Source organism: Pelodiscus sinensis, chromosome 2 (assembly GCF_049634645.1).
Source record: "Pelodiscus sinensis isolate JC-2024 chromosome 2, ASM4963464v1, whole genome shotgun sequence".
Lineage (NCBI taxonomy): Eukaryota > Metazoa > Chordata > Testudines > Trionychidae > Pelodiscus > Pelodiscus sinensis.
In genome coordinates this window covers 53,662,430-53,688,575 of record NC_134712.1, presented here as the reverse complement: position 1 = coordinate 53,688,575, position 26,146 = coordinate 53,662,430, and the positions used below count along the sequence as shown (strand labels likewise).

At 41.6% G+C, this 26,146-nt stretch overlaps 1 protein-coding gene across 6 annotated transcripts in view; it reads right to left on the bottom strand.

Moving 5' to 3' along the window:
• Positions 1 to 26,146, bottom strand: part of UBE2W (ubiquitin conjugating enzyme E2 W) — a 39,225-nt gene that overhangs the window by 11,521 nt on the left and 1,558 nt on the right. For 2 of the 6 annotated variants that reach the window (XM_075920507.1, XM_075920509.1), the window contains exons 2-4: positions 23,879 to 23,956; positions 6,020 to 6,111; positions 4,632 to 4,734 (exon numbers count right to left, since the gene is read on the bottom strand). In XM_075920507.1, coding sequence (XP_075776622.1) covers positions 4,632 to 4,734; positions 6,020 to 6,111; positions 23,879 to 23,899 — 216 coding nt within the window. In that variant the 5' untranslated portion in view covers positions 23,900 to 23,956. Of the gene's footprint in view, positions 1 to 4,631; positions 4,735 to 6,019; positions 6,112 to 21,176; positions 22,867 to 23,878; positions 23,957 to 26,146 lie in introns of those variants that run through there. The other 4 variants (XM_075920508.1, XM_075920511.1, XM_075920510.1 and 1 more) reach the window with 3 other exon arrangements.

Sequence of the window (26,146 nt, the reverse complement as noted above, 5' to 3'; positions counted from 1 at the left end):
GACTGAAAAGTCAGAATTCTAGTTTTTACCCCAATACCTAAAGATATCTTTGTGATTAAGCTTTTCTTATGGCTTTTTGAATGAGTTGTGTCAAAAATGTCTCCACAGAAATCACAATTAGTACTAATTCATAAACTGAACTTTCAGCTAAGAGGTCAAAATTGAATGGACATGAAGACTAAAGTATTCTCACTCTGGGTATTTCTTCTTCCTTTTTTCAGCAGGTAAAGGGGAGGTCTTTTCACATGCACCACTCCCCTGAAAGCCCCACTTTGTAACTTTCCCTCTGGTGTGGAGGATGAATGTAGCTCAAGGGTCAGCAACCTACAGCACGCGTGCCACTTTCATTGGCACACAAGGCAGATGTTCAGCCCTGTCCCATCTACCCCATGCAGTTGGGAGTCTGCACCAACGTTCCCTTAACATGCACACGTACACGGCAAGGCACAAAAAAATTCTAATCTAAGCTCATCCACCTCCACAGCAGCACTCACTTTCCTCCTGCTCCTGGAAGGTAAGTGTTGTAGCTGGTTCCGCTGGGGGGATGTGCACGGCCTGGGGCCATGTTGGGAATCGGCTGTCGCTGGGGATGAGGCCACATTGTGGGGTGGCTGTTGCATTTCAGGCCTAGAACACATGGGAGGGCAGGAGGGTTGCTGCCACGGCATGTTGAAGCCATGGCTGGGTGGGTTGCTGCTAGGGCAGTGTTTCCCAAATGGTGCTCCGCGGAACCCTGGGGTTCCGCAAAGTGAACATAAGGGTTCTGCGAGAACCCGAATGCTCCCCTCTCCCCGCCCATAAAGAGACAGAGGAGCCCGGTGCGCAAAGACGCTGGCTCCTTCCCCGCTCCCCTTTCAGACATCTCCCACATCCCCTGCTGCCGCTCTCCTTTTACCACCGGACCTAGCAGCAGCAACAGCTGCTTGTCCCGCTTCTGCTCGATCAACCCAAGATCCCTCTCCCGCGTCCCCCGCTGCCGCTCTGCTTTTACCACCGGAAAAAGCAGAGCGGCAGCGGGGGATGCGGGAGAGGGATCTTGGGTTGATCGGGCAGAAGCGGGACAAGCAGCTGTTGCTGCTGTTAGGTCCCTTGGTAAAGGCAGCATGTGTGTGGTGGTGGGGGGGGAGTACTATCAGTGAGTGAAACACCGGAACTCCTACTCTCTGTGAGGATCGGAACAAATCCCCATACACACTGTGAGGACACATGGCTCCTGTGTGTGACTTTAAGTTTAAGAATTCAATCTAATATCAAAATTCCCCATGGATTGTTGGTTAAAAGAAGAAACTTTAAAGAGAAAAGTGAGTACTTCAAACTCCAGTATTTTTACTGAAACCAGCAAGGAAAATACTGAGGCAGCTCAAGTTAATTATGAAAAATTTCAGCTGACTAATAAGAAACGCAGGTATTGTGAGGACTATTTGGCATTTGGATTCACAAGCAATGGAAATGAAGATGCTCCAGGTGCCCAGTGTGTAGTGTGCAACAAAATATTATCTAATAGTTGTTTAGTTCCTGCTAAATTGTGAAGACATTTTGAAACAAATCATCCAGAATACAAAGATAAAGACATTAGTATTTTTAAGCAAAAGCTTGAATCGCTTGGAAAAAAGTAAACTCTTCATGTCAAAAATTGCCAAATCTGATAATGAAAATGCAACAGAGGCATCTTACAAAGTAAGCTATCGTATATTGCTCGCCAAAGAAGCACACACTATTGGGGAATCACTCATAAACACCATGTGCAAAAGATATTGTGATGTGTATGTTGGATCAGGAGTCCAGTAAAAAAGTTGAGGCTGTGCCACTATCAAACAATACTGTCACACGTCATATTCACGATCTTGCTGCTGACATCGAGAAGGAGCTTATTTTTCAGCTGCATTTATGTGATGCATATGCATTACAATTAGACGAGTCCACTGACATTGCAGGTCTTGCAGTTCTGCTTGTATTTGTCCGTTATGATTTTAATAGTTCTACTGAAGAAGACTTACTTATGTGAATTTTTGCAAACCAATACAACTGGTGAGAATATATTCAATTGTATCAATAACTTTATGAAAACACATCAAATAAGCTGGGAAGAATGTGTTGATGTATGCAGTGATGGTGCCAAAGCAATGGTAGGAACAGTGGCTGGTGCTGTAACACGAATAAAAAATGTAGCACCAAACTGCACCAGCAGTCACTGCATTTTCCACAGACACGCTCTGGTAGTTAAAAATATTTCTCCCTCTCTTAAAAATGTGTTGGACGAAGCAGTACAGATTATTAATTATATAAAAACTCGACCATTACAATCAAGACTGTTCAAAATTATGTGTGAAGATATGGGTAGTAAGCACACAGCTCTGCTTCTACATACAGAAGTCAGGTGGCTATCATGAGGAAAAGTGCTGGTTAGATTATTTGAATTGCATCATGAGCTCTCCGCAAATCTGATGGATCACAAATTCCAACTGTCTGATCGTTTAACAGACTTTTTGTGGTTATCGAGATTTGCGTATCTTGCAGACATCTTTACAAAACTAAATGAAGTAAATCTGTCGCTGCAAGGAAAGAATGTAAATATTTTTAATGCGAAAGACAAAATTTTGTCATTGTCTCAGAAGCTACAGTTTTGGATCTCATCTGTACGACGAAATGATTTGGATTGTTTACCAACTCTGAATGATTTCCTTGAAGAAAATGGATACAAACTTGATGAAGATATTCGCAGCGACATTGCAGATCAGCTCCACGATTTATACACGAACATCATTAAGTATTTTCCAAACATCAATGACAACAATAACTGGATTCGAAATCCATTAAGTTTAACAGAAAAGCCCAGTTTTTTTCTACACAAGATTATGAAAACCTAATTGAAATCGCTTCAGATGGCCAATTAATACAAAAATTTAAAGAAGTTTCTCTGATTACATTTTGGAGTGACTTATGTCAAAGTCAAGAATATTCATCTTTATCAAGACACGCAATTCGTCAGCTGTTACCCTTTGCCAGTACATACTTGTGCGAAACTGGGTTCTCGAACTATGCAGCAATGAAAACGAAATACAGAAATCGACTGAATGCTGCGCCAGATATGCGAATCCAACTTTCTAGTATTAAACCAAATATAAAAGGAATTTGCCAAGAAAAGAAAAACCACTCTACACATTGAAAACTATGAATATAATTAATATTATTTGATAGTTTTATTTTTTGTACATATTTAATATGATTTTTGTTGAATATAAATGGTGTTATATTCAATATGTTGAATTTAAATGAATGGTGATCTCATGACCATATTTAGCATCTTATTACTACCAATTGTGGTATACTGGCAGTCTGGGTGTGTTTGGGTGTGGTTTTTTTTGTTTGTTTGTTTGCTCGACAAACTTAATCCCTGGCTAGGGGGTTCCTTGAAATTTTTCTGAGTTTGAAAGGGTTCCGTGGTCAAAAAAAAATTGGGAAACACTGTGCTAGGGGGTTGAAGCTGTGGGTGTGCGAGTTGCTGCTGGAGGAAGGGGGGAATGCTGAAGTCATGGTTGGCCAGGTTGCTGCTGCTGGGGTTGGAGCCATGGGTGGGTGTGTTGGAGGCAGGTCCGTGGCCACATTAGGGCGTGGCTGCTTGGGCAGGTGCTCTGGTGTACCACAGGTTGCTGAACCCTGACTCAGAGGCTTATGTGCTGCTTAAAGTATGCTTAAACTACGAGCCCAAGATCGGAAAACACAGCAAGGCAAAGCAAAGCCAAGAATCACACTAAACAGTAAGATCTGCATCTTCATTTATTAATGAAGCCGCTGTAAGCAGGACTATTATTGCTTACAGGTCAGTAAAAAGTATCACTGGCATGCTGACCTGTAAATAGAAGTGAATAAATTAAATCTTGGCACGCCATTTCTAAAAGGTTGCTGACCCCTGATGTAGCTCAACATAGAAATGTTTCTTTTAGGTGGTTTGATGTTGTCTCTAGAGATCAATAAATCGACTTTTCCAATAGGTTAGTGTACCTCCTCTGCAGATCCTGCTGTTGGTTCAGGAAAAAAATAAACCAGTTTTTTTCCGTGACTCATGTGGTATCAAGTCTTTCCTATGATGCCACAATACCCATTTTGGTGCTCCCCTGCCACAATCACAGCCGTACTTACCTGCAGTACTTCCCCAAAAATACTAACCAGTACAACAGAGAAACTTCAAGGAAAAGCACTGAGCTTTGGAGCCAAGAAAAGAGGAAAAAATAATACTTTACTTATTTCTATATCGCAAAAGCAGAGAATCACTGCCCTGTGTTGCTCTTTCATCTGCCACAAAAACTCCCTAAGAGGATTTAAGTAAATCTCAGAAATGTTAAATTTACTGTTTTCCCTGAAAAAATTTTTTTTTTAAAAAAAGAATAGTCTTGCAGCATGTTAGAGACTAACAAAAAATGTATTTCCTATGAGAGAATTGGACATATTCCTCATTTGTGGGAACATTTTTAAAGGAGTTGGCAACTGCACGATTGAGTGTACAATTGAAACCATGAAACTAAAACCTTTAAAATTATGAGAAGTGTAGACAATAAAAATATTCAACATATGCAAAGAAGCTATAAGCTAAAAAAAGAAAGGCAAGTAGGAGCGAGAGAGAAACTAATTACCTGAGGAGAATCAAAAGGATATCGACTACTGAACTTAAACAGAAGCTGAAATTTTTCCCCTTCATATAGTGTGCCTGGAGCACCTTCCATATCTACGATCCACCTAAAAAACACACAAAAGAGCAATTTAAAAGAGTAACTGAATGAACAACCTAACAGTGAACTACTAGCTGACCTATGCTTCAGTATCACAATGACAATGAAAGCAAAAGTAAATACAACATGGAAATTAAACCAAATTTGCAGAAATGAGAAGCACCTTTGGTAGTTTATATAATCAATCTTTGCTATCATGTTGTAGGTTATACAAGCAGGAATTCCTCAGGAAACAAACACAAATGTATTTTGCTATCAAATGCCTACTTGTACTCACAAGAGACAGTAAAGCTCATGTTGACAGATGGCTTATATGTCCACCCCAATCTCATCACCAAGTCTACAGCTTGTGTGATGATTATTCTTATCCCATTCCTCAGGTGAATGCAGACTCCCTTTCTATTTTATTTTACATTTCTGCCAGAGAGATTTAAGAGTAATAAGAATGTCACAAGTAAAATGCAGTTTACTAGCATTACAAAAGAATTAAAAAGGAGCATGCTCTTACTCCCACTCTCATCTGCAAAAATGTCACTGGTGATGCTATATCGACCAATGTGAGGCCTAGAAAGACTACGGCTTTGTGCTGCATGGGGAGCGCGCACCCCAAACAGCTGCTTGCTCCCGCGCGGCGCCCCAGCTGAGCGGCACAGAAGTCAGCCAAGCGCCACGGCGGGAGGGAACAGCCAGCATTTCAGCATTACAGAGTCACAGACATTGGGCTACTATATATATGATGGCAGTAACTGATGTATTCAGTAGTACAAGCTTAGTTTGCTTATACTCTCTTCCCCAGTCCTGTTCGTGCCAAAGCATGGTGTGAGATGACATCACCTCTGCACTTTTATATGAAACTGCTTGCTTAGCATCCCTTCAGATTTTGCTCTCCTGAGTTTTTGTTGACTAAAAGGGACACCCCTCTTGATTTAATGCAAAATGAAGATAATGCTAAACTACTTCAGGGTAAAAGTTTTGATCTAGAATGGTTTGCCAGAATTTAATTCTGTTCTGTCAGATAACGTGTGGGCACAGTAAGGCTGACTTTTTTTTTAATTTCCACAAAAAAAAGTTTTTTATTTTTTTAAGGGCAAGCATCACCTAACCCATACTTGATAGAAGACAGTGAAATGTATCATACTGTAGATTATTACTCAGTTTATTAGTTACTAATAAGCATACTAAGCAATTTACTTTTCTATCCAGGTATCAATTGGAGCAAATATTACTCTAGAAAAAACATTGTCTATAATTTGAGCTAATGTAGAAAGCATAAAAAGTATTTACACACTCACTGTGTAATTGAATTCTGAACACTCTTTTCATTTAAAGTCATTCCTGGAGGTGGGTCATTCTGCAAAGCCAATAGTTCTTTCTGTAGTCTCTTCTAAAAAGAATATAAGTAATACTTGAAATATTGCAATATAACAATAAAGCTTATTAATTTAAAGTACATTTTCCTGTTAAAAAAAGCAAAACAAACATTTTTGCCAACAATCTGTTCAAAACTAAAAGGGCAAAAAGTGTGCCTGATATGAAGAAAGGGAGAGTCCTGCCCTAAAAAAGTAAACAATCTATTATAATTGGTTTAAGAGAAAAAAAGTCATAAGCCTCCAACTCAGTCATGTTCTCATTTATATAATTCCAAATATATACTATTGGCAACTGTCAATCCAAACTGGATCATAGTATACATGTAAGAGGTCTAATTAGGTGACAAATGACTCACTTATGACTGACAAGCCTAATTCAAGAATGACACAGCTTGTTAGAAATATATTTACAATCTATCAAAACAGTTTTTAATTTAAAGGAAGGCAGCAGATAACATCATGGGTACCTAGCAAAGACTTTGGCATCTTCATAGTATGAGCATTCATGGCTCCTTATTTAAGGGGAAATACCATTTTACACTAAAGCAGGAATTCATCCTCTAATGTAGAAAGATGCAGGATATCCTGCCATGTTTAAAGCAATGCAGAACAAATTAGTTTGAGTAAAAATGGGTGAAAAAAAATGAAAATGGTTTCTTTGAGAAGTTTGAAATATGCATGTTTTCTTTCCCCTGATGAGCCTAATACAGTAGCACTCTTCAAACATTCCATAGAACTAAAATAAATTAAAATCTTGTGCACAGGGGAAAAAAAACAATTGGGTTGTAATTAAGGTATTGTAATTTAATTAAGCTATTGTTGTATCTAATTATGATTCCATAAAGTACAACTGGAGTCAATACAACAGCTCTTGGATAGTGTCATTGTGACAGAGTAACAGCTCACAGCTAGGGGATAATCTGTAAACTGATGTGGGTCTCAATTCCTCATGGAAGTTGTCCCACTGATTATAAACAGTCATTGAAATAGGGATCTGAAATTGGTTTCTCACAGTGCAGAAGAATCTTTGGATAATTGGGTAGTCTGAGGTGTATCTTTCTCCATCTTTCCTGCTCAATCTATTCCACTTTGTATAAATAATTAGTCATTGGGCCAGACAGCCTGGTGGTTCAGGCATTTACCTGGAAAATGAGATACAGGCAGTCCCCGGGTTACGTACAAGATAGGGACTGTAGGTTTGTTCTTAAGTTGAATTTGTATGTAAGTCGGAATTGGTACATATTGTAGGGGAAACTCTAGCCAAACATTTTTTTTAGTTTTGGATAGCATAGGGAAAGGTTAACTCCCCTCTAATGTTTGTTTTGCTGTCTGTTCCCCTGTTCAGAAGATTTCACATCTATTTCTGTCCCTGTGACAAACTCAGGACTAAAGGAGTAACTCGTCAAATACCAAACAGCTCTGCACCATGCTTTGAGCTAATAGCTTTATTTCCACACACCACCCAGGGTTCTAGGAGGAAGGTCCTTTTTTTGCTAACACAATGAGGCCAGCACTTTGTTTGTTTTGGTGGAGTCTTTGTTTGCCCAGGGAGCCCAGCATCTATAGGGGGAGGAGGGGCGGAGAGGCTGCTTTTGTCTGCTGTTCGGCAGCCTGTTGCTGGCAGGGGGGGAGGGGGGAGGCGTGCAGGATGCGAGGCCGCGGGGGGGGGGGGGGCAGAGGGCTTGGGGAGGCACTTTTCCTCTGCCCGGCAGCTCTGCGGGATCCCTGTCCCTGTGGCCAGCTGCTGCAGTCAGAGGCCAGTTGGAGCCGGCCGAAAAGGAGGAGAAGGTGGATTCTAGGACCCAGGTGAGCGCGCCCCCGAGACGCTGCTGCTCTCCGGGAGCCCGGCATGTATAGAGGGGAGGAGGGGCAGAGAGGCTGCTTTTGTCTGCTGTTCGGCAGCCTGTTGCTCAGGGGAGGGGGCAGCCTGTTGCTGGCAGGGGGGTGGGGGGGCAGCGGGCGTGGGGAGGCACTTTTCCTCTGCCCGGTAGCTCTGCGGGACCCCAGTCGGAGCTGGCCCGAGGAGGAGGAGGATCCTAGGACCCAGGTGAGCGAGCCCCGGGAATGCTGCTGCGCATGTGCGGGAGTTGCCTCACCCCGTTCGTATCTAGGGATCCGACGTAAGTCGGATCCACGTAAGTCGGGGACTGCCTGTAGTTAAGTTTACTTACTTCCTGGCTCCAATGACTGACTATATCCAGTGGAACAGCTTAAAACAGGATAGACACTGAAATCACAATATCCTCTAGCCTACTGTTTAGGACACTCTCTTGCAACATGAGAATATAAACTTGTATCTTTCTCCAGTGAGAATGGGGATTTGAAGCTGGATCTCTCACATCCCAGATGAGTGCATTAGCCACTGAGCCAAGTTTATAGACTATCACCACCATTTATTTATTCCTGGCTTTTTGTGAATGATGTCTCAGTCCTCCAAAAATTTATTGGCTAAAATTATTTGGCAAGTTTGTGTTAAATTTACAAATTGTTAGGGGGATACTGAATCCTGCATTTTTCAGCAGACTACTTAACCAGACTGTTTGTGCAGTCTAATGGTACACGTCAGTATTTAAAAGTCATTGAGCTAAATACATTCATCTTGAATTATTCCCACAATAAAGTATTACAAACAAAGGAAGTCAGATGTAACGGCTACACTTACAAGAAATAAACGCATGTTAAGATTTGGAAACAAAGAAGAAAGATGCATTAAGATTGCATAAGCAACCTAATTTATAACTATTTGATTTGGCAGCCTTAAAATTACTGTAATGTGTTATTCAACTGTAAAGAACACATCTTGCATATTCTTTGGAAGACAATAAAAGCAGTTTGAAATTTAGAACTGCTTTACAATTCTAAAGTTCATTACTGTAATTAAGAGTATAAAACTTCTGTAGTGTAACAAAATGTGTGCGGTAACTGAAGTTTAATACTGTAAATAATGCTTTATAACACCACATACACCTTGGAACAGATTAAATGAACTGCTTTCTATATTATCAGCATTAACTAAAATCCTGCATAAACACATTCAAGTTCTAACGATACATTGCTTTTATTCGATCCAGTGTATTTCCTATTTTACCTATAGGATTCAAACTATACCTGAGGTAAATGGTGCTAATAAACTTCAGATTGTAAATACTATTTGTGCTTGAATTGAGCACTCAAGTGGTTTCAAATCATCTGAGACTTGACCCAAATTGTCAGTCTCTAAAATATTTTTAAAAATCTTTGTGAACAGTAAATCCATTAAAAAAAAAAATCTATCTACAAGTTTGGTAGTTCCAGACCAAACTGCAGAACTTTCACAATGATTTTTTTCTCTGTCTTAATAGAAAAAAGTTAGTTAGGCCCAAAATCTGATTTAGCTTTCAGATCACCATCTCTCAATAGCAGTGGCGTGTAACTTTTTTGGGTCGAGGGCTACTGACCCACAGAAAAAAATCAGCCAGGGGCCACACACAAGTGAGAAGGATAATAAAAACCCAATCCCTCACTGACATGTGACTCCTGACTGAGGAGAAAGACACTCCCCAAATTCCCCTCACACACCAGAGCCTGGGGGGGCCCCAGGCTAATAGATTTTATGTGCTCCAGCCCTGTGATGGGGTACTGGGGGGGGGAGGGGCGAGGGCTTGAGCACCAGTACAGGCTCCCCAGTGCTAGGGGGTCCCTGAGCCTTGGGAGCCGGATCTAGGCAAGCTGGGGGCTGCATTCGGACCCCTGGGCCTGAGGTTCCCCACCCCTGCTCTATATAAAGACCCTTTAATATGTTTTGTCAATTGCAGAAACATCCAATATAATCCATTTACAATTATTGCACTTTTTTTGAATTTCAGAGTCTAGTCCTCACACCATCACTACTTTATTGTTTTCTGTCTATAAATTCCATTTCAAAAAATTCAACTCTGACCTAGACTACATTGGTTCTCAAGGTAAATAAAAAAAATGGGAATTTTAAAAAATATTTTCATGTTTAGTTTTTGTTTTAAATTTACTCTTTCATTTACATGTTACTAGTTTTTATATTCTTCACATTTTATATCTTAGGACTGGTCTACACCAGAACATTAAATTGACCTTGCTGAGGGTCATGAAACATTGTGTATCATGTGCACTGCAGTAGGATTCACCTACCCTCACTGGATGAAGTTAAGCTGTTGGAAGAATTCTTTGCTGACCTTGCTACTGCCTTTAGGAGAGGTGGATTACCTACACTGATGGAAAAAGTCCTTCCATCAACATAGGAAGGATCTAAACTACAGCAGCACAGCTGCATCATCACAGCTGTGCCACTGCAGTGCAGACATTTCCTTGAATTATTTAGCTGGACGTTCCATAGTTGTTTCTTTAGTTGAACTGTTAGTACCTCAGATTTTCCTAACACATTTCTCGCCTACATACCCATACTGCAAAAGGCAAGTACAGAGCTCATTAATATTCTTACTGTAAGAACACCATAAACTCAGATAAAGTGGTAAGGGAACATTCCATGTTATGTCTGCAAATGCTTTCTGCTATATTGAACTTTCACAGTTAAATAAAGCTAAAATACTTCAACCAGGCTATCTTTTTCTACCAAGGTTTACAGTTTAAAGTCAATCAGATTTGTGCTCCAAAATAACTTAGATACATAAGCATGCACTTTCGGTCTCTATTTTTGAAAAATTTGGCCTGCGTGAATATAAGTTGTCATAATTTTGTTAATGTATTGGAATTTAAAATAACTTTTCATTAAAACCAAGCTAATTTGTTTTGAAGTGAGGATGCCTCTAACAAAAATATTAATAAAAATATAATTTTAGCCATAGATGCTGCACTTAGCAACAGGCTTATATTTAAGTACCAGTAATTCCATTCAAGTCAACGTGACTACTCATGGGAGTAAAGTTATATGGGATCAGGACCTGTTATCTAAGGTTTTCAGAACCCACAGCAGTGGCAACTCATCTGTTTCACTCCTTGCTGTGTCAGGAATACATCAATGGGAACACAGCACTCCAGCTAATGGAAAAATAATGCAAGTAAGCATGCACTTACCTAACCTGCAACTTATTAGATTTAAACACACACAGACACAAGCAATAGGTTTAGAACATCCCAAATATTATCCTAAAATCTGGGACAGAATTGAGTAAACTGCAGCTGTTCAGCAATGGCTGGCTGCTTCCTTGCTAAGGAGTAAAAGTGTCAGGAAAAATCTCTCTCAGTATAGCTTCAGGGGACTGTTCCAAAGATCACATTTTTTACAAAACACATAAGTCATAAGGACCCACATCGAGTCATCATTTCTCCTAATATCAATAAACTGCATATCAACAAACATTCTTAACAATCTCAGTCCTAATCAGCTTCTGTATGAAAGATGTCCGAAACTGAAGGTTCCCATCCACTTATTTTCTTTCGGTCTCATATTGTTGCTCCCTTTTCTATCCTCCTTCAATTCTGATTAGGACAGAATGCAAGTGTGCATATGTATTTGACCTTGCCTTCAGAAGGTCTGTTTATTTAAATTAACCCATAACTAGGTGGGTTTTATTTTATTAATTCATGGTAGCTGAATGCACAAAACATGGTTGCAATTAGCTTAATCAAAATCTGGGTGTCACTCCCCTTCAAATCTAGGGCAATGAGCCTAAATTTTTCTTTTGTTTTTTCTTATAGCCATATTGTATAACATAAGAAATATACCTTAACAGTAATGGTATTAAACAGAATTTGCAATTTAGGTCATGAAAAGTTTTAAAGTTACAATAGAACAAATTTTCAAATAAGTTTTACAAAGCCTCAGCCTACTTTAAAGCAAAATCATTTCAATCATGATTTAAATTAGACTTGATTTAAAAAAAATCATTCTATTCTGCTCTCACTGAAAATATGTCAATATATAAATCAATGATATACCTTAATTGGTTGCCTTGTAACCCCACCTCAAGAACAACAGTAGAAATAGAGAGGTCAGAGTCTAGAGACAGACAACTAAGGTGATCGGAGCAATGGAAAATCTTCCATATAGAAAGAGACTGAAGACTGGGAATCTTTAGTTGAGAGAAAAGACTCACTAAGATAGGAGTGGGCAAAAGGGCCTCTGCAGGCTAGATCCAGCCTGCAAAGCGGGTTGATCCGGCCTGTGGAGGCCCTGCCGCTCCCCCGCCCCCAGCACAATTAGGGTCTGGGGCCAAGGGAGCGAGCAAAGTTTCCACCACCCTGCGCCTTCCCTGAAAGGAGCTTCTAAGAGCTATGTGCTCCTGGCAGGGTGGGAGAAGACTTTGCACGCTTCCCTGCCCCCAAGTCCTGATTGGCCATGGGGCAGAAGGGGGAGTGCATAAAGTCTCCTCCCACCATCAGGGGCATGGGGGAACCTCACGGGGGGGGGGGGGGGAAGGAGGGGTAAAGGTGCTCCCCCACCCGCAGAACAATAATGGCCTGTAGGTGGGGAAGCATCTTGCGCTTCCGCTTGAGGCCCGGGGCTACTTCAAAAATTTCTGGAGTGGCCCCTGGCAAAAAATTATTGCCCACCTCTGCACTAAGGCTTTGTTAATGGTGCTGGACACTATAGCCCGATTCATGCTGGCACTTTACAGCACTCTAGCTAGCTCTGTGGGGAAGGAGGGAGATGTGGTGTTTTTTCACAGCCTAGCCAGAAAGCTACAATGTGCCAGTGAAGTGGCAGTGAAAGTGAAATGCCAGTGTAGACTTAGCCTAAGAAGGGACAAAAGGCATACAAAGAGTAACAAAGAGAATGCAAATTAAATGCTAACCCATTTATATTGCACTACAAAAAGAGGTCATCCAATTACATTTAAAGACAGATAAAAAAAATGTTTGCACAGTATATAATTAACCTCATTGCTAAAAAGCTGTTTAAAAACTAAACAGTTTAACCTTTTTATTCACTTATGGATAATACAATTTACTTTCATCAGGATTAAAAAAATTAAAACTAGTTTCACATACATACTAAGGATGTTAAAATGCACTTAATAAAGTAACCATGTAATCGCTGAAATTTTCATCAGTTACACATGGAGCAGAAGTCAGCTCCACGAGAGCCAGTGCATATCAGTTCCTGTCCACCCTCCACATTGCTACCTCTGATATAGAAACGACAGCAGGGGGAGCTGGTGCACACAGGAAGCTGAACATTAACAGATAAGCCCAGGCTCATCGGTTAGCAGTGTATATGGTTAAACTTTCATATCCCTAATATAGACCAAGATATCATTATTTAAACATTTAGCATCCTTCAAAGTGTTGTTGTGAATTAAAGGTCTGAAAATTGTCGGAAAAACTGAATTATAAACGTGTAGTTTAAAACTCAGAATTGTGCTTTTCCAACAAAATGCTAGCAATTTGCTTTCCTGTGCAATCTTACTCCTTTTCCATTTGGGGCTCTCATGTACAACATACCATTTTAGACTGTTCCATAGCTTTTCAGGACTCTCACATAAATGGGCCCTTCCAAACTGGTCTATTTTGGTCAATTTCATGGTCATAGGATTTTAAAAATCATAAAAATATCAGGCTTTCAGCTATTTAAATCTGAAATTTCATGGTGCTGTAATTGTAGGGGTCCTGCTACCCATTTGGAATTTGAACCCCCAATTTGAGAAATGCTGAACTCCACCATGAAATCTATATCACAAGGAGTAAAAGCAGACAAAATACCAGATTTTGTGGTGAGACACCAGATTTCACAACCCATGTGGTTTTTATGGCCATAACGTTAGATGACCACCTAGCAGAGATGGTCTAGATCATGGGTGGGCAATAAGTGGCCTGCAGGCCAGATGCAGTTTGCAAGGTTAGCACCTGGTAGGCCATCAATACTTTATTTACCTGCATGTTTTCAGGTACAGCTGCTTGCAGCTCCTGTTGGTTGCAGTTTGCTGTTTCCTATCAATGAAGTTGTGGGAAGCAGTGTGGACCCGGACACCGCCTCCTGCAGCTCCAGTGGCTGGGAACGGTGATCTGCAGCCAACAGGAGCTGCAAGCAGCCATACCTGCGGTAGGGTTTTTGCTACATTTCTGTGACGTAGTGGGGGTACTTGCTGGGCGGTGGTGACCTCTGCTGTCTGGAGCAAGACCCAGCAGGGAAAAACCTCATTATGCAAAGGTGACGCCAAACCTGTTGAACCAGACACCCCCCATGGAGAGGAACAAAGGAAGGGGGAATGCTGCCCTGGCTGGGGGGGCAGGGCTGGAAGAGTGTGGGTTAGTTGCTGTCTGGGAGCATGGAGGAGACAGCCTAGGGAAAGGGGCTGGAGTTTAGAGGCCCAGTCTCACCCCATCTGAAGGGGGCCTGAGGCATCCTAGCCCAGCTCTGTGACCAGACTACATCTGTGCTGTGCTGTATCCTGGAGAGGCAATAAACTTCCTCTATTCCACCGGCTGGTGCAGTCTGTTTGTGCCATTTCGGGGTGCAGGAGACGGGGGACCCCCAACGCGCCGTCACACATTTCAAAAGCCTAAGTGCTGTGGGGAGGCAGGGGCAAGCTGGGGACTCAAAACAGTCCCCTCGCTAGTCCCGTGCTCCCAGTGGCACTTTGCTTTTGAAATGTATGAGAGCCCTTCCGGGGCTCTTGCACATTTCAAAAGCAGGGCCCTTGCTACATTTCAAAGGCAGAGGCACCCTTATCACCTAATCGAATAATGAATGCAAATTACATCAACTATTTGATTAATTATCAATTAAATTTAACGTCCTTTACAAAGGAGCATTTCATATATAGAGTGAAAAGGAAATTTCAAAGGTTAAAACAAGCAGTTATCTTAAACATGTTGCTCTTAAAAATCAATATTACATAGTAAATCTATGACACTTGCAATGAAACACATATGGACAGATGCTTCCACCCTCAAAAAGACCTGCAAATATTAAAGATCTGATTGTAGAGTCAGAAACCTAGCTTTTAAGTTTATTTTTATATATGACTTGAACCAATACAAAGTTATTTTACTTTTAGTTTGCCCACCAATATAGCCATGTGATTTACATCTTCTTTCTGAAAAGATTTAGAAAAACTAGTATTTTTCAGACAGGAATTTCCCTACTCCCTTATCCCCCACAAACATACACTGAAAGAACCAACAAATGCTTATTTCTTTCCATGATACAGCACTGAATTTTCAGTTTTGTTTTGTTTTTTGTTTAGCATAGTACAATATTGGAGGGAGGTAAGTAGGTCAAATTAACTGCTTCAGGACAAAATTTCTACAAATTACTTCAGACAGGCACTTACTACCCACTGTAATCATGCCATAGATTTACTATGCAATATTGATTTTTAAGAGCTCAAAAATTCATACGTGTTTACCATTGCTTCATTATTTATAACATCTGAATATATCTGCTACCAAAAAGCTTTGGTTGTCTTAAGAACAATTCTAAAGCTAAAAAGGGGGCAGTATTAAGATTGCACTTAACCTTAATTCTAGGGATAAAATTAGTTTAATCAACTAATCGACTAGTCAATTAGTTGATAACTGGGGGAGCCGCAGCAGAGTTAGCTCCCACCCTCGGGAGCTAATCCCACTGCAGCTCTGCCTTTTAAATGTATTAAGACAGGGATGGGCAATAATTTTTTGCCGGCGGCCATTTCCGAAATTTTTGAAGTCCCCCCTCCCTCACTGGAAGGCGTGGGGCCTCAAGTGGAAGGGGCAGAGCCAGGATACTTCCCTGCTTCCCCACCCACAGACCATGATTGTCCTGGAGTGGGAGAGTGCCTTTGCCTCCCCCCACCTCCCAAGGTTCCCCCTAGGCGCCTATGCTCCTGGCAGTGAGAAGAGACTGCGTGCTCCCCCTTCTGCCCAGGGATTGGGTGCCAGGGAGAGCGTGAAGCCTCCTCCCACCCTGCCAGGAGCATGTGACACTTCTAAGTGTCACATCCTCCTTGCAGGATGGGGGCAGGGCGGAGGAAAATTCATGTGCTTCCCCCTGCCCCCAGACCGTACTTGGCCTGGGAGCGGGGAAGTGGCAGGGCTTCCATGGGCAAGATCAACCCACTTGGCAGTCTGGATCAAGGCTGCAGAGACCCTTTCCCTCACCCCTGTATTAAGAACTGGCAGGCTCTTAATACATTTAAAAGGCTGGAGTGCAGCAGGGGGAGAAGTGGGGGGAAGACCCAGCTGATAGAGACAGCGGCGGGGGGGGGGGGACGGGACGCAGAAGCAACTACTGAAGGGACTAGTCAACTATCTGATAAGCTTTCGCTAGTTGCTTACATCCCTACTTAATTCTGCCATTTTCTTATCTAACATTCTTTTGGTGTAGTTTTTTTTTTTTTAATATAATTTCCTAGATGTTACTGAAAAACAATCTAAAAAACCCAGGAATTCCATCATTCAGAACCAGAGTAACAGTTAACCCGTTAAGGGTGGTGCTGCTTGTGGTTAACCGGTTACCCATTCAACATCCTTTATACGAAGCCCCAAAATCCAAGTGTCATTGAGGATTGGGAGCCACCAGGCCCTACACGTCCATCCGCAGCCAGATGTGACTCAGCCATCAGGTAGAACAGAAGGCTTATTAGTTCACAGGGACACAGCATAAAACATTTGTTAGCACAGGAACCAGGAGCAGTCAATACAATTAATCTTGGGGAGAGTGGGCCCTGACCTCCATCCTTACACAGGTGAGAGGTTATAAAACCAATCTCATCAACTCTGAACAGGTTCTCCCAGACCCAAAGGACCAGCCAAACGACCAGGTCAATTTATACTATGAATCTAACCCAAAAGAGCACACTGTGCCAATCCTTTATGATCTAAAATCTAAAGGTACATTAACAAAAGAAAGAAAAGGGTTGAGAGTAAGATGTTAAAGAAAATACATTAAGCACCAAGTTCTTGATGCAGCCTCTTAGCAGAGATATAACAAACTGTTAGCTTAAAAGTGTCTGGCGTACATCCTACGGTAGGATGGCTCAACAGATCCTTCCCAGACCTCTGTCCATAGCAAGGATGCTTCTGGAATCAGGAGCAGGACTGAAGAAAAGATGGCGGCACCCTCAGGATCTTTTTATAATCTTGCCCATGTGGAGGGAAATTCTCTGTTCTCTTGATACCTCCCAAACTGGAGCTGATCACATGATCAAATGACCTGTCCATGTCCTTCATGCAAGTAGTTATGATGTACTTGCTGGTTTGCAGGTTCCCAGACACATTCCTCAGGTATTTACTGGCAACCTTGAGGGCCTTTGTCTATGCAGCATCGCTAATTAGCCTAGCCATTCATTTAATAAACATTCCTTACACTAGGTGGTCCAGGCCTACTGCTGTCTTCCAGACAGAGAACATTTCAATACAAGTATAGATCCCATATTCATAACTTTACAAATAAAAATCATATAAGTATATGAGTAGTATACATAGAATCAACATAGCATACATTTTCATTAGCCACTCACATGGTCCACTTTGCTCTGAATTTGGGGCAAACACACAACAGTGGATGCAACAGTGGTCTGCCTGCTCACACTAAAATCCAATAGTGTGATCCCCGCCCCCCCTCCAGACTTAGGTTTTAGTGAGCCTGGCCATTGTGTATGTGACGGGCTGAGCGTCCTCCCTCAGTGAGTCACACTTGAAATCCCCAGTCAGATAGTAGTGCACTGCCCAGGGAAACGGAGGTACACTCACGGGGTTACTACAGGACAGTAGAAATCACATGCAACAAAAGCAAACAGAGTGAATACAATCCCCACTTCATCACGCCAAGAATAAGCTCCCAATGAGCAGAGAATATATCTGGGGTCCACGATCCCCATATACAATTTTCAACACCATAGAACTGCGTTTCTCAAACTGTGGGTCCCAACTTCCAAGGGGGGGTCGTGAGCAACTTAGAGGGGGGTCTCAGTATCACAAAGTTTGAGAACCCCTGCCAAAGAAGTTGTAATTTTTGGTGTAGCTGTTTTTTTTTAACAACTTAGCCTCATTTTTGTTTTGGCATTTTACTAGTATTAACACTAAAATAAAATCATTATCTATCTGTAAAAGTTTAGCAAGCTGTATTTTTTATTAAGACTTCCTTTCCAAAAGTAGGCATTTCAGCTTTGATATTTGTACCAAAAATGCATTTTAAGACACTAAATAAAAACGATGGGAAGATTATGCCAATGAAAATGAAGGATTATCAAGCAATAATCTAGCAGTTCTATTCAGAAAAGATCTGACCCTAATAAGAATGTAAGAGTTTAACTGTTTTAACTGATGTCCATCACTGTATAGATTTCTGTTAGTTACACTCCTGCAACACAGCCAGCCCCCTAGAAGTGGGACAGGACCGCTCCAGCAGCTGGCCCCGTTCCTGGCAAGTTGGATGCCGCCCCGTGCTGTGGTCTCTACGTAAAAATCTTATACTACAGAACCTGCATAGGAATGCAAGTTACTAGTCAAGTAGTCGACTACCTGATAAGCCTAGGCGGCTAGCTGATAGCCAGGCGGCTCTTACTACATTTAAAAGGCAGAGCCGCAGCGGGGTTAGCTACGAGGGCTGGGATTAGGGATCTGAACAACTAGTTGACTATCCAATAAGCAAATGCTTACCCGACAGTTGACACTAGTTGAGTAGTCACTTTCCCCCAACTTGCTGCCTCTATCAGGCGAGACCCCAAGCTCCACACAGCGTTGCCCCTTTGAAATGCCACGGGCAGCTCCCTGGGGCTGTTGCTACATTTCAAAGGTAGAGGCGCCCTTATTGACTAATCAAATAGTCAATGCAAATTGCATTGACTATTCGATTAGCCAATTAATTGACATTTTAAATCCCTAACCGGGAGCTAACCTCACTGTGGCTCTGCAGTTTCCCCCTTTACTGACTTAATCGAGTAGTTGATAGAAATTCCATTAACTACTAGATTAGCTGATTAAACACAATTTAATGTCCTCAGGCTTGCAGCATAGGGTGGCAGCTGACTCCCCAGGAGCCGTGGGATACCCTCACCATCCTTCCCTCCTTAATTCCACCCAGCTATAGATCCCTCAAAATGGTTAACAGTGTAACCACTGGGATTTTTAATGGTTACTCAGTTACTGTTTTTAAACCTTTTTAACATTCCTAGATGCTAAATCTATTTGGACTGAACAAAAATAAATTGGATTTAAGTATATATAATTCCAATATATTGTAAGACTAGAAGATTTACCTGGCATTGCTCAGGTCCTTAACTTAATTTTGTTTTTTGGAAAATAAAATGAAAATGTATGTCCTTTCATTTAAATCCTTGCTCTGGGTGGGACTAGGGATGAGGGGCTCAGTACACAGGTTCCCCTGGGAGAGAGAGAACTACCCGAGCCCTCTTTCACTGCAGGAGCATGGCCACTGCAGCTCCAGCTGGCAGAGCCGGTGAGGGGAGCATATCCCCTGACTGAGGCAAGTCCAGATTCACTGTCCCCTGAGCTCCCCAGCCAGAGTGAGGAATAGAGCAAACTGAGCACTTTCCCTTCACTCCCTAATGAAGGGGAATAGCCAGCAATGTTCCTGCATGAAGGGGGAGGACTTCAGCTCCCCCGGGACCCCACCTAATAGACACTTGGGAGTTGGGGGACTTGGGCAGTCCTGGATAGAGATGTTTAAATGCATTTATTAAGGTAAATGTGTAACCATGCTTCTGGTACAGCTGTAGCATCCCCATGCGTACCAGCTCCCATCTGACTCCCTGTGCTGCTTCTGTATCAGAGGCAGCAGTGGGAGAGGGAGCAGGCAGCACCGTGAGGGCCCGTGCCAACAGGGAACCTGCTTAAAAGCTGGCTCCCCTCTAGCATCACCTCCCACTTGCTCCCCCGCCCACTGCTGCCTATCGTACTGAGGCAATAGCGTAAAGGGGAGGGGGGCAGGTGCTGCATGTAACCATCTAGGTTAACTGATGAGCCTAGGCTCATCAATTAGCCATTTACAAGTTTACACTATGATATCCCCAGTCCCCAATGGGGAAGTAAAGGGGAGACACGCTTCCAGCCAGCCACCTTCACATGCCTGGTGATGGTCTCTTTTCTGTATGGTTTTATGAGGCTCAATCCCATTCCAGGTACATCCCATTTTCCTGTCACAACCAAACCCTTATCTTGTTTTAAGTTAAGAGGAAGCGGTATATAAAATTGGGGTGGTTCTAGCTTTTCAACAGACGAACGCTCTCAAATGTGGTAGGTTTGTTATTTTGAGATCAAAACCTTTTTCTAAACTCAAACAATGGCTATAGACATCTTAAATTTGGAACTGTCATAGCTCTGGTCCAATGATTGTATCATTGCAGCTTCATTTCATCATCACTTTTTATACCAACTACATCTCCAGTTCATGGACGCTGAAATCTTGAATTCTGAGGAAGTATGCACAGACATATGTATAAATCAAGTCTAATGTGTATTCTTTTACACCAGGCTAGTGTTCTTTTCATTTGAATAATATACTTTCATGAGTTAGATACAAGTCATTTGTATATGTAGATATTCAAATTTCTGCAAATATAGAGCTAATATAATTAATGACAGAACTTTACTGAAAAATGTGGAACATAGGTCTTCAATATGGTACCTATGTAATCAAGATTTTATTCTTGCTCTTGAAAACTGTCTCTCACGTGAGTCAACATAAAATACGTCTATGTTTTCAGATCGTTTAATATAATGCTGTGTGATTTTGTTAGCAGAATGAAATTTTAGACATTTTGCTAAAATGTAATCAAGTAAGAATTTAACAAGGTACTTAATTGTTTCAAACTATTTAGAATATGCACTGATTATCAATAGAGAATTAATGCTAAAAATTTCAGTACATAAGGAATGTCTCTGAGTTTCAAGTCTTTAACAAGGGAAAGGCTACCACTGATTTTATGCAGGATTTTATAAAGTATGCATTGTTTGTATGCATCACCAACTCTGAAGACAAAATTACATTATAGTTTAAAAATACACCTACATTTATGCATTATCTATATTGACCTCTTCAGAGAGAGATGTCAACATCTGCTCAAAGAGCAGCAGTAATACAAAGAGCCAACAGAATGCGAGGAACCATCAACAAAAGGATAGAGAATAAGACAGAAAATATATAAATCCATGGTACACCCACAATTTTGAATACTGAGTATAGATATGGTCACCCTATCTCAGTGGTTTTCAAACTGCAGTCCACAGCTCAAGCTCAGGTCTCTTCCTTCCCCCGCGCATCGGGGAGCCCATTCTGGTACTCCAAGCTTGCCCTCTCTCCCCTGCAAGGTTAGAGAACCAGGGTCAGCTTCCGGCTGGTGGCAGGGCAGAGAAAGCCCCAAGTCTCACTGCACGATCAGGCTCATGGGGAAAAAGCGCATCCCCTACCCCAGCTGGAGGAACAGCAGTGCATAGGCACAATGCATGGAGGTTTTCCCCATTGCTTCCATTGGCCAGAATCCAGCCAATGGGAGCATCGGGAGGTTATGCCTGGGAGCAGCACAGGGCGCAAAGGAAATAAGTGCCCCCTACCCATGCCCAGCCCCCTACACTGATCCCCCTTGCCAAGACCCTACACCCCAAGCCTGATCCTGCACCCTCTCTTGCTCCTGCACCCTAGCTCCCCTTCAGATCTCGCACCTGCTCCCCCTCTTACACTCCACCTCTCACCAGAGGAGTGAAGTTTGAAGAGTCCCGGTTGGGGGCCACGACAGTGAGGGGATTTTCAGGGGGGTTGAGTGTTTTTTGTTTTTGTTGGCTTTTTGCTTTTTTTTTTTTGTTTGCTTCTCACTTGTGTGATCCCCAACTTATTTTTCTGTAGGTCAGTGGTCCCCACTAGGGATGTAATAGTGTAGTCGATTAACTAATAAGCAAAAGCTTATAGGTTAATGCTATAGACTACAAACATCCCCCTCCCCTCCCTTGCCAATAAATTTTTTAGTAGGATGGCCAGCAGCCTGGCTCAGTCCTGGCTTGCAACGGGTTCGGGATCTACTTCTGCTGCAGCGCTGCATTTAAAGTGTATTAGGAGCTGGGCAGGCAGGCAGCCTGGCTGGCTCAGTTCTGGCTCATGCCCAGTCCGGGAGCTCAGAACCCCCAGCTAGAGAGGGGCTGCTGCCACCTTGCACTCTTGACTCTGAGAGGCAGCAGCACAGGGTGACAGGCAGCTGGTTCAGGAAGGGAACTGGTTTTTAAACTGGCTCCCCTCACGGACCAGCTCCCGCCTGGCACCCTGTTCTGCTGCCTCTGATACAGAGTGGCAGGGAGCTCCTTGAGAGTGAGGCCGGAGTGCACTGGCTGCTGGCCCCACCCTCAGGGTCTACAGAATAGTCAACTAATTTATAAGAATTCATGAGGTTACTTGACTATTCAATTAACCGATATTTAACATCCCTATCCCTCATCCCTGCCATAAATAAGGAAAGTATGGGAACTTTTTGGGTTGAACATAATTAATTTTTTACTTCATTTAAAATGAATTGTGATAAACTAACATGAGAAAGTTGAAGCGTTTAATCTGTTTAATCATTTAAATTCATATTTCCTTTTTTACTGGTTAAATAAAACCGTTCTCTGTAGCTGCAGCACTAGCAAAATGGCTTGGACATAATTTTGCAATTAACGGTGAGCTTCTGTTAACAACTGGTGGTCCACAGAAAGGTTTGCATTGAGCCAGGTGGGTCATGGGCCAAAAAGTTTGAGAACCACTGACATATCTCAAAAAATAGGAAAAAGTATAGTGAATGGAAACAAAAATTATTAGGCATATGGAAAGGTTCCACAGAAGGAGAGATTAAAAAGACTGGGACTATTCATCTAAGAAAATAGACAACTGGGAGGAATTATGATAGAAGTTTATAAAAATCATTAATAGTATGGAGAAAGTAAATAAGGAAGTGTAATTTACCCCTACATATAACACAAGAACTAAGGTCCAGCATATGAAAATAATAAGGAAGTACTTCTTCACACAACACACAATCAACTTATTGTGAAACTTATTGAAAGAGGATGTTATGAAGACCAGAAGTATAACTGAATTTAAAAAAAAAGAATTAATAGATAAATTCATGGAGAAAAGGTCCATCAATGACTTTTATTAGCCAAGATTGCCAGGGACCCAATTCCATACTATGGGTTTCCCTAAGTTTCTGACTGCTAGAAGCTAGGCTTGAACAACAGGTGATGCAATCACGTGACAAATTGTTCTGTTCTGTTCACTCCTCCTGATGCATCTGGCACCAGTCACTCTGGGAAGGCAGGAAACTGGGCTAGATGAACCATTTTTCTGACCAAGTATGGCCATTCTTTTGTTCTTACGTATGAGTTTAATCTCTGTAAATAGTGGAAGCAGCAACAGTAGCCAATATAGCTGAGAATTCATAAGCAAATCTATAATACCCACTTGCTCCAAGACATTTATAACGTTCAAATTACTTTATTTTTTCAAGCAGAAAATATTCAAGTTTCGTATCTTTCTGAAAGTAGTAAGTTTGAGGGAAAAAAGGTGAGTCTGCCATTTTTGCACTCATGCACAGTTTGGTTAAAAATCACACAAATTACAGCAACACTAGATTCCAATGCCAGAAGTGTATCATGGTGAATTACCCTAGAGATGTTTATTTGAAAAATTGGAACCAAGAAGACATTAAACTTTCATTATATAATGAAATTGATCAAATGGACTTCAGAGAGTCTCTGCAAGGGTACACCCACCCAACACTTAATAAAAGATCAGCCCACAGATAACATGATCAGAAAAAATATATAAATCAAAAAACTTGAGAAGTACAGTACTATGTAGTATATCAGTGCACAAAACTTTCCTATCACTCCATTCCTTACCAGTAATGCACTCCTCTCCATTGCTGCACAGATGGCTCAGTAGAGGAGCTTGGACTGAAGGTGGAGCTGGGGGCAGAACTGGGAATGGAGAAGGAACTGAGTGAGGCAGAGAGGGAATGAAGACACAGCTGGGCTAAGAGCAGAGCGGGGGGCAGAGAAGAGCTGTGGGTTTGGAGCAGAGTGGAGCTGCCGCCAGAGCTGGAGCGGAACTGGATTGTGTTCCTTCCCGCTTACATCAAGATACCTTATAACCAAATAAAACCTCAACTAGCTTTGTGATCAAAGTTGTTTTAAAATTTAAACAAGTTTCTATAGATCTGCTTCCAAATAAAAATATTGGGCAACCTATTGGAGATGGAACCAGATTTAATACTTAATGTGTTTTTTAGAACCAGACACCGGCGATCAAAAAAGTCATAGTCTATTCTCAAGTACCTGTTCCAGTTTTAACGACGACCTAAAGGATTTTTTAAAAAACTTGCTAGAGCATCTTCATCATCATAAGTGATCTGAAAGGTTTGTGGGAGGGTTTTTGGTTTTGTTTAAACGTTTTTCTCCTTTTATACCTCAGAACAAACGAGAAATTCTTCAGCCCATTTGCTGCAGGCAAGGGCCTCAAAATCTATGTTGTCAGCTTTCACACTTTACTTGGAATAACTGGGTTGTTCGATCTTTAATGAACACTTCCTATCGTCAATATAGGAGTCACTGGCTCCTACCACATTTAAACTGCAGCGCCACAATGGGGCCCCTGACTAATCATATAGTCAGTAAAAATTGTATCGACTACACAATAATTCAATTACCCTCTTCTTAACATCCTTACTTCCCACTGCTATCTTGTCCAAGAAACAGACATTAGATAAAACATTATTAATACCGGATAGCTCTTAGATAGCACTTTTCTGTGAATCTTGAAGTGCTTCAGATAGGCAGCAGTCATCTCCCTTTACAGAGACAAACTGAGAAACAAATGTGAAATAAGCTGTACAAGAACACAACAAAGATCAGTGACAAACACAGGCCTCTCAAACCCCAGCTACCTGTAGTATTGTCTTAAAGTGTCACAACAGTCTCTTCCACACAGTTTTTATACACACCTACAAGAGTTTCTTTTAACAGAAACTTTGGGGAACATAATATTTTGTAGTCAAAACCAGGCTGCATAAAGAATTCTAAATATTAAATAAAGACCAAACAGCAGAAACAATGTGGCATGCAAGTCTTATAGAATACGACTATGTGATATGGTATGTCCTTAAGTGCTTTACCCAGCCTTTTTTAAAACGTCACGTAAACTGGACTTCCATTACTTTCTTGGGGGGGACTATTTCAGAATCTAATAAAATTTCATCCATAAAATTTTCTAGCTTAATTATAATTATTTTTGCATTTATTCATGTCATTCCTAGTTATAAACCCTAAAGATAAATATCAGTATAACACCACGTGTAATGTTCCAGTTTGTACACCTTCTCTGTTGTCTGAGTAGTGGTGTAGAAGCGCTATAGTTAAGGTTACTTCATGACACCTGTTTAAACATTAATGTTTCTACATCATCTAAAAACAAGGATCTCTCTGAAATGCTGTTTCTTTCTGGAGGTTGAAGAGTTAGTGACCCAAATTTGGAGTCATCTGAGTCAGGAGATCCAGAAATATAAGTCCCCTCCAAAAATAGCCATTTTAAAAAAAGTTTCTATGTGACGGTGTTTTGCCCAGTCGTGGAGAGCAAACTATTACAGCTGCTCCCCAGGATTACGAACAAGTTACGGACCAACACTTGGTCCGTAACTTGAAGTGTTCGTAACTCAGATCCCATAGTTACACGGTGACCGCGCTGTTCATAACTCAGATCCGCATTTACGACCGCTTTGGTCGTAAGTGCGGATGGTTGTAACTTGGGAAGCGGCTGTACTACGCTAGGGGTCAAAATGGTCTCAACTCAATTTTTATCCAAGATAGTGCATAGCATTCACTATAGAAACCCAATTTGAGAACAGTAGTTAAGAAAGTGTCTATTTTTACACTGTGCATATGCCAATACAGAAAAAACAGCTACATGATTTCCACTCCTGCCATTTGATATGCTATAAGGTTCTAAGTATGCTATACTCCAAATGACGAGGAGTCCTGTGGCACCTTATAGACTAACTGAAGTGTAGGAGCATTAACTGATGTGTAGGAGTGTAATGCTCCTACACTTCAGTTAGTCTATAAGGTGCCACAGGACTCCTCGTCGCTTTTGCAGATTCAGACTAACACGGCTAC